The sequence below is a fragment of the Dinoponera quadriceps genome, unplaced genomic scaffold (genome assembly GCF_001313825.1).
Source record: "Dinoponera quadriceps isolate SergipeBrazil2010 unplaced genomic scaffold, ASM131382v1 scaffold1633, whole genome shotgun sequence".
In the NCBI taxonomy this organism is placed as follows: Eukaryota; Metazoa; Arthropoda; class Insecta; order Hymenoptera; family Formicidae; genus Dinoponera; species Dinoponera quadriceps.
The window spans coordinates 3,694-13,497 of NW_014555690.1; the positions used below are offsets into that span (position 1 = coordinate 3,694).

Sequence of the window (9,804 nt, forward strand, 5' to 3'; positions counted from 1 at the left end):
TAACACTAAACGTCAAATGACCCCTTTCAAAATTTATTTTAAAATCGTACATTCATTGTTATTTCTTTCGCTCATTTGACTTTCTGTAAATTCTTATATTATCTGATTATTCAATTTCTCGCTTTCTGTTTTTCTCTTAGCTTATTTTTTATAGCGAAACATTTTTTACCTACCTTACGTACCATGAGGGTCATTTGACCCCATACGAAGTTTACGTATTTTTCGGCAGTTCTCCAACTTGAATTTTAGTTCTAAACTTAGATATGCTTCTCAAGTGAACGTTTCATTTATCCGAACATGATATGTGTGTTTGGTTTCGGCGTGAGCACGTGGACGACCTGATCGGGTCCATACAACGTAACGCATACACAAAAGAGACCCTTATCGGAGATTCATAAGCATCACCCCCTCCCATTAGTTTTCTATAGTTAAAGGAAATAGAAATGCAGTCGTATATTGAGAGTCAGAGAGTAAAGATCAGAGCATATAAAAAATCAAGTTCGACAAGGCATAATAATACACGGCAGTTTCCGTTACATTGTGACATTGTGACAATTTCCGTTACATTCAATTGGCCTTGTGTTTTACTGTAATTCTGAATATGTCCGCACGGTCAGTGAAACAATTATTGGAAAGAATTCGAAAAATAAGTGAAGCGAATTCAGGCGGGGAATGTTCTATATCTGAAGATGAGCAAAGTAAAAGTCGAAGTGATTTTCCAGACAATGAGGAAAGTCAGCATGATGATGTGTTTGACGATGAAGATGAGAATGTTTTGAATGTCCGTAGAGAACAAAGACGCCGAAGATTTTTATCGGATTCTGAAAGTGATAATGAGCAGAATATTGAAGACATTGTAACGGCTCGTGATGAAACAGTTTGGCATCGAATCAAAGAAGGGCCGACAAGCGAGAGACCACCATTTACCTTTAAAGAAGTGTTATGTCCAACGGCACACGCCAAACGAAGATTTATGTCTGGTAAAGTCAAATCAGCATTTTCGGTGATAATAGATCATACCATTATTGACAGGATAAAAAAATGTACAGAAGCAGAAGCCTTACGAGTTTTGGGGTCTAAATGGGATCTGCCTATTCCAAAATTATATACCTTCATCGCAGTTTTATATGCACGTGGTGCTTATCAGGCAAAAAATTTATCTATTTCATACCTGTGGAATTCGAAATGGAGACCTCCTTTATTTTCGAATGCTATGAGCGCAGAAACGCTTTCTCAGAAATTTCGAGATTTCTCCGATTCAACAACAGAATGCAACGAATCCAACGTTTGAGTATGGACAAATTCGCTCTAATTTCAGACGTATAGAACAGTTCATTGAAAATAGCCAAAGTTGTTACAAGCCAGGCGCGGATCTAAGCATTGACGAGCAACTTTTTCCCAGGAAAACAAGATACAAATTTACGCAATACATGTCAAATAAACCTGACAAATTTGGAATAAAATTTTGGTTAGCTTCTGATGTTAAAACCAAATATGTTGTAAACGGGTTGCCATACTTAGGACGAAATAAAACATGACCGGCGTCAATACCACGGAGTGAATTTTTTGTCATGAAATTAGCCGAACCTTTCACCAACTTTAGGAGAAATATTACAACGGACAATTTTTTCATCACTGCATCTCTTGTTGCAAAATTGTTGGCAAAAGGGACAACATTAGTTGGAACAATACGTGCGAACAAAAAAGAATTGCCCGCACTTGCGAAAACGACAAAAGATAATTTGAAACTTTTTTCTACAATAACATATAAATCAAATGACTGTACGCTAACAATTTATAAATGAAAACCGAGAAAAAAAGTTATGATACTGAGTACCAAACATAAATCCGTCAAAACCAAAAACAATAAAAGCAAAACACCCGAAACAATCAGTTATTATAATAAAACTAAATTTGGTGTCGATATGGTTGACCAAATGGCGCGAAAATATAGCGTCAAATCCAAGTGCAGTAGATGGCCTGTACAAATATTTTTTAATATCTTGGATTTCGCTGGAATTAATGCATGGATACACTATCAAACAACTGGATTGAAGATATCAAGGCAACGTTTTCTGTTACAATTAGCAGACGAGCTCGTTACAAAGCATCACGAATTTCATGGAGAAGGAAAGGAAAACCAACAAAAAGGAACATCAAGCAGCTCCAACAATAATTCGCAATCACGGAAAAAATGACAAATAAGATTGTGCACATGCAATAAAACAACTCAAACTTGTATAATTTGTAAAAGATTTGTCTGCGGGAAATGTACAAAGGAGAAACCAATCATCCGTAAAAAATGTAATTAATTGATTATTTTGTTTATAGAAATAAAAATATATGTTTGATTATTTTATTAGAAATTAGAAATTATGTTGCAAATTATTTCCTTTAATAAATTAGAAATTTCTTTCTGAAAATCAACGTTTATTTTATAAGGGGTCAAATGACCCCTCATGGTAAGAATAGGTAGGTGTAAATTACCGATACGTTTAGTGTTAATTTGGCGACTGAAGCGGCAACCGCGGCAACAGACAACGAGGCTCCTGAGACGGCACCTGCGGCGACAGACAACGATGCTCCTGCGACGGTAACCGCGGCGACAACTCTGAAACGCATCATGCGACAATTCACGAATTCAACATGATGCTGCAAATAGTCTCAATTGCTGGATTTGTCATGTTAAAGCTCTTCTATTGTTGAAACGCGCGGAAACTCTACTGTTGTTAAATCGAAAATTAACGCGTCGATGCTCAATTCTCAGTCAGTACCCCGTTCTCGCGAGGACGATGATAACGTATTATACGAAGGCACCTTCCCTCGATACGACACCGGCAAGTACGTAGTTTGAGCGATCAACGTTTTAACCGGCAAGCCCCGAGTTCCAATCCATATCGATTTTGCTCGGTCGAAAATTAAAGGGACCAGAAGACGCATAGTCTTGCCAAATGCGTGTCGCGGTATCTCACTTTATACTGAATACAATCAGAGTAAATGAGAACATTGATGTTTTTGTTCATATAATGGCCTCAATCCTCGTGTCAATTCAAAGGACTCGAGACGATGGAAGTATCCGTGTTTCAGAATCCGTATGTCCGATGGATCACGCGAGCGTGTGCAACGCGCGGTCGATCAGAGCCTTGGTACATTCTACGAATTCGCGATCGCCGACGTTCCACACGATCCGTGTTGTGTTCGAGTGGTAATGTGCATGCGAACTAAACGATTCGTCATCGTTGCCATATCGTCCTCGTCAATGACCGACGTTGCAAATTCAACCTTAAATACACTGAGGTATCGCTCTGTATAATGGTCGACTCATGGATTGTGCGAATTATTGAGCAAGGAGGATCGCCCCGAAGAAATAATGACAAGAAAAGGCGCAAAACTTCATCTCTTGAAGCGGTCCTTCAGCGCGATCGTTCTAGTAACGCATTTGTATCCGACCACCACTAGGCGACTGGCGCACAAAGTTCGACTGATCAATTGCGGCATACTCCCTAGAAGCGACTTCAAAACCTCTGGACAAACTCGTAAAAACGTATGGCGTGTCCGACAGCGCCAGGTACGTTCATTTTCAAGGCTATAAGTATTACTTGAGATTGCGATTCAATAACTTCGATAAAGATTCCCTACTCGGTTCTCAAATTGTATGCTCTTTAGTGAAGGAATGCGTAACGGACATAAGACAATTCTAACCATGTTCGGCGACTCGTGATGTATAGTTAGTTCAACGATTCATTAAATGTAACGTTTCCTGATAATGTGCTCGATCGTTACTACTCTCACAATCCCCTTTCTTACCGAAACAAGTTTTAGGCAAAAATCCGACTCGAATTGATAAGTTAGACGCTGTGTGACGATGACATGGCCGCTCGAGGACTACGCAAATTTATTCACAGCGTAAGTATAGCCTTCGACGTTGGTAAAAATTCGACATTGTTCTTCAGCGTTAGAATGAAGCCGTCTTGTCTCTGGTCAAGAGCGCTCATTCGTTGGCTTGCCGTTTTGCGTTGATTCCGATTCGTCGCGGCGTCGAGAATGTAATCATGGTGAGCTGGATGCAGGCAGAACGATTCGCTAAGTTGCTACACATCGGATGTTTGGTTTACGCTTTCGAGGAAACCAACGGTTTGTCTCTGTCCGCCGTGTGTAGGCATGCGTTTCAGCGTTTCGACGACATCGCCGAGCAGAATTTTCCGGATGTGCGAATGATGAAGCGCGATGACAACGTAACACACTTCAGACAGGCACTGGTGTGAGACGGGGTCATCGGTACGGCGACTTGCGTATTGGACGCTGTTGCGCTCGAACACTTGCGAGCCAACGGACCGCTTCTAGAACGTACCAATCGCCAGGCTAGATACGTCAACAGAGTTCAAAAAGTCATTTTCCTGGTTGGCGTAGGTTGGTAGTAAATAAGCAAGGTATGTCCTAAGCCATGGGGCGCCGGGCGGGGTGCGGGGAGCGGGGAGCGGGGAAGAAAACGTATCTTCCCCGCTCCCCGCACCCCGCCCGGCGCCGGCTTCGGTTTCGCTCTGTGAGATGCCTTCCGTGTCGCTCCGCGACACACGCGCGCGCGTCCGATGACGTGCACATCGTGACTGAGGAGAAAGATGACGGTGAGCCGGTGGTTTATTCGCGGGGTGCGGATGACGCCGCGCGCGCGATATTTCGACGGCGCGATGATACATATCCGCGGGATATGCGATATGTGAAAGTCTTTGTTGGGGAACAGTGTGCGTATTTAAAAATAAAAGAGGAAATTGTTTTTCCGCAGGATGGGTGGTTTTGTGCATATATAACGATCGATGTGTGTGTTTTTTGCGGAAAAAATGTTTCCTGTTTGCGAGAGAGAGAGAGAGAGAGAGAGAGAGAGAGAGAGAGAGAGACAGAAAATAGATAATCCGTTTCTGTTTTTCCGGTAAAGGGGGTATATATTTCTAATTTTTCCGTCGGAGTGAATAGAAATATCTCGTTTTTTTTGTCGGATTGACGTGTTTTTGTGCGTGTGTAGACTGAGGGAGTGGTGATACAAGAAAGAGAGAGAGAGAACGATGGAGAGTAGCGAGTCAATTGAATTGTCACGTAACAAATATATGAAGAAGAGTATCGATACGCAGCGATGCGTCGTTACTCAGGAACAGCAGCAACGAGCCGATGTTGAAAGACTATTGCGATCGATCAAGTTTGACGACGACGACGATGTGAAGGAGGATGATCATACAAAAGAAAGAAAGACAAAGAAACAGAGGAAGGATGATGTAATAGTGACGATCGATGATGATGATGATGATGATGATGAAGATACTGTTAAAAATAACGAAGAGTTGGTGGAAGAGGAGGAGGAGGAGGAGGGAGTAATGCCGTTCACTCCTCTCGATTTGTTGCGCGAATTATGGTCGTTGGAAATCACACCGTTGCGTAATATTCGACTGATGACGGCCGCCGTGTGCAGCAGACAGTCGAAAATTAACGCCGTTCGAGACATTGCGAATGCGGATCAATGCAAAAAAAACCAAGCGGCCGCTTTGCGCGACGTGCTCGTGAATCTGCACGAATTGTGGCTGTCCGGCGGACCTTCGCGCAACGCTCCTTGTAGCGTCGACGACATGATAAAGATTATACGCGAGAATACACCGCGAAAATTATATTTGGCTTCTTACATTAACGGGATTCTCTCGGAGGAGAGTTTCTACGATTGGATCCATTATTACGAGGAGTATGTATCAAATATAACGGAGACCGCTGCTGCTGCCAATCGAGTCGATAATTATAATGCCGGTACGAAAGTGCCAGCGATAACGGATAAGAGAATTGTCGAGGAAAAAAAAAGCAGGAAGCAATAATGAAGATCGTTGAAGAGGGAGGAAGTGGTTGATTGGACGCATTGTTTAATGATTGTCGCAAGATCATGCGCGATTGCATGCAACAATATATCGCAAAGGTGGAGGATCGGCGCATACTCACGTTGAAATCACCGGGCGAGAGGGGCACCGAGCTTGTTCGTCTGCAAATTTACGACACCAAAGATATCTTAGGACGGGAGCCTCGCACTTGGTAGAAGTATGCAAAAATAAGAACTCAATTCCTAAGTTCAGGCAGTGAGCGTAAGAAATTGCTCATGAGGAATTTGATGGATCAGATAGCCGATGAATTGAGAGCGATACTGGGAGTTGTTCGTGAGAATCAACAACAATTTCAATTTCTCGATAATTGAGAGAGAGGTATGTATAAAATAAAATAATAATAATGATAATAATAAATAAAGAAGTTTATATATATATGTGTGATATTTTTTCTTTTTCAGGAAAAATGGAGTCTCGTACTTTTGTGGAGATATTATATATACAGGGTGTCCCAGACCACCCGTCTCACCCGATTTTTTCGTAAACGCGACATTTTAAAGAAAAATGTTTCAGACAAAAGTTTTGTGACTTCGAGGGGCACATAAGATGGTGTCATTGGTTTGACCTTGGATAGTCGTTTGAAGATCACGTGAAGGTCACCTTTAATTTCTTAAATGGAAACCCCCATTTTTCAATGCATATTCTTGTAGCTTATCTCGAGAGCTTTCCAAAGCGCTATAATAAAACGTTTTTTTAATCAGTACTTGTCGAGTTATGAGGATTGAAAGTTACGCTACAATAGATCTAGAGTTGCCCGTGAACGGTTGAACGAAATGTTTCCAGATAAATGGATTGGCAAATATGGCCCACATCATTGGCCACCACGATCACCGGACCTCTCTGTTCTCGATTACTATTTGTAGGGAAAACTAAAAGATCTGGTATACCGCAAACGCCCAACGACAAAAAATTATATGATTCGTAGAATACGTCTCGCTATTCGTTCTCTACATGTTGATGAAATTCTTCATGCAACAAATAATTTCGAGAAAAGAGTACTTGCTTGCATTGAAGCAAACGGTGGACATTTCGAACACCAGGCCTAATAACATCAGCCACACACACACACACACACGCGCGCGCGCGTATAGCAGAGAGGGTTTAGAGTCGATAAATACTACGGGAGTGACGAACCGTGGGGTCCTTATCTCTGTTGACACACACACATTCACAAACACAAACACACAAACACACAAAGAGATATAAATCCGACCGTGCAAGCTCCACCTTGGGTAATGTTAATGCCGGCGGTACCGTAACTTTCAACCCTTATAACTCGAAAAGTACTGATTAAAAAAACGTTTCATTATAGCGTTTTGGAAAGCTCTCGAGGTGACCTACAAGAATATGCATTGAAAAATGGGGGTTTCTATTTAAGAAATTAAAGGTGACCTTCACGTGATCTTCAAACGACTATCCAAGGTCAAATGACACCATCTTATGTGCCCCTCGAAGTCACAAAACTTTTGCCTGAAACATTTTTCTTTAAAATGTCGCGTTTACGAAAAAATCGGGTGAGACGGGTGGTCTGGGACACCCTGTATATGCATCGATATGTGAGAAAAAAATGCTCCTTAGGCGTGATGACGACGACGACGACGACGACGATGATAATGATGATGATGATGATGATATTTCTTGATAGTTGAGAGAGAGAGAAAGGGAGAATAATCCAATATATATATATATATATGTTTTCTGAATGAAATAATAAAAAAATACACCATTATAAAAAATAATGAAATAAAATATATATACTTTACTTCTCACCATATTTGTGATCTATTCTTTTATTTAACACATTCTTCTTCCTCCTCCTCCTCCTCCCTCTGCGATAAGATAAAAAAAATGCGTATCATATCGTGATCTATTTTTTAAATTTATTTATACTATCTATTTATTTATTTGTTTATACTATCTATTTATTTATACTTTTTTTATTTTCACACTATCACACGAACGAATAAATACGACCACTATCACCGCCGTTTAACACGTTGAATGCTACGGGGGTCACTTGTGACCGGCGCTGTGATGTTACCGCGTTTTATTAAATTACGTGTGTGACGTATAATTGCATCTATAAAATAGGTTGTACAGCCGGTAATGAACTAATGAAACAAGCTAACAGATGCGTATCCTGAAATATATTTATTTACTGCAGTTTTAGTGATTTAATTGAATCAATTAGGCGTTTGTACGATCGACGGAAATGAGCGTGGCATTCAACGTGTTAATAAATAATTTGCGATTCATAGAAGAAGATAAAAAGAAAAAACAGTTATATGGTTAAAATAAAAATTTTTTAATATTTATTTTTTATTTGTTGAAAATTAAGGCGACGAATTCGCAATCGATTATATTGTTTCGATCGAACGAATCGCTATTTAGTATTGCCTTAGTGATATTTGCATCATCGGGTATTGTGCGCGCGATGTCGAGAAATTGTCGTAATTTCGCGTCGACGTTATTAGTAATTGCACATAACGAGTTGGCGATGCGGTTTATACAATATCTGAGTTTGTATATATTGATAACGGTGGCCTGCGACACGGATAGGCGACGAGCCGTGGATGTTTCCAGTGTCAGTATCGCTAGATTATTGATTTTTCCGAAGCGTAGCGTTAGATTTTCAATTTGAATATTATTTGGGAAATCTCCTCCTCCTCCTCCTCCTCCCATATTGTTGCCGCTGCGTCGTAGATTCAACATCACGTTTGATTCTTGCTCGAGGAAGTTTTTCCACACGGTCGTTGAGAGTGGGATTTCCTTGCCGTTATTGTCGCCTATAACGACGTTTACGCGGGATGGAAGTGTCGCTGTGATTCCTATTTCGATGAATTTGTAACCCGTTTTCGCCAGTAGATATTTTCTCGTCAAGATTCGCACAGGAGTGTTGACGCTTTCGTCATTTCTAGTGAACAAAATGGTGGTAGTAATGTAAAAGTGTTTTTTATAAACAATAATAATAATAAAACTCACTCGTTCCATTTGTTGTTATTTTTTTGTTACGAGCCTGACCACCGTTGTTATTTATAACAGGTTCTTCTGTTGAAACGTCATCATCATCGTGTGATTTTCGTTTTTTCGTGTTGCTTATCTCATCGTTGGACTGACGGTTGTTGGTAAAGGGGAAACGTTCGTTGTTGATTAACGCGTACATTATGATGCGCGATCTTTCTCTCTCTTTCGCGGTTAAGACGGGAATGAAGGGAAGAAAAAGATTACGTGGAGTTATTGGAGAATCGTGGTCATTCGTTGTATTCTTCTCTCTCTCTCTCTCTTTCTTACATTATTGTTCCCTCTCTCTCCCCTCTCCTATTTCTTTTCTCTCGTTTGTGAAAGAGTCGATTTGGATCAATCGGCCGAGCAGGTCTCGTAATTGTTTTATGAAATTGTCCCGCCGGCAAGCGACACCTACGATCTGCAGGTCGAACTTACCGGTAGCCGTGACGAATTCGGTAAAATCGTTAAATTTGTAATAGAAATGATTTTTAACGAAGTATAAATTTCAGTCGGTATATCGAAATGCGGTCGTTAATCCGGTTGGTATTCCTGGAAATATCTCGTCGATTGAACGATGACTCATGATTCTTGTTGAACAATCGTCTATTTCCCCGACTATGTGATCGTTGTACACAATGAAACTCCGTCCTTTGTTAGTGTTTATTGCGGTATTGATTCTGGCTGTAGGTGGAAGGCCGAAATCTTTGAACGAAAGTCTTTGAATCAATTCGTAACTAGGATATGACACTACATATATGAAATTATCTGCAAATATCTTAAGGTTGCCCGCGGGTTTCTGATATGCAGCCGTTAGGTGTGTGAAATTTTCAGAAAGAAATTACATGTAATCTGATATTACGATCGAACTTTCATAGGTATTTTCGTT

At 40.6% G+C, this 9,804-nt stretch overlaps 1 protein-coding gene across 1 annotated transcript; it reads left to right on the top strand.

Annotated features, from left to right (window-relative positions):
- The first annotated feature begins 601 nt into the window (after positions 1–601).
- On the top strand, positions 602–1,291 carry LOC106745192. The gene has a single exon (XM_014620553.1). It carries the CDS (start codon positions 602–604, stop codon positions 1,289–1,291), a length of 690 nt encoding a protein of 229 aa, XP_014476039.1.
- Positions 1,292–9,804: the final 8,513 nt, after the last annotated feature.

Excerpts from the sequence above, each read along its gene's own strand:
- LOC106745192 (XM_014620553.1), top strand. The coding sequence starts at position 602 with ATGTCCGCACGGTCAGTGAAACAATTATTGGAAAGAATTCGAAAAATA.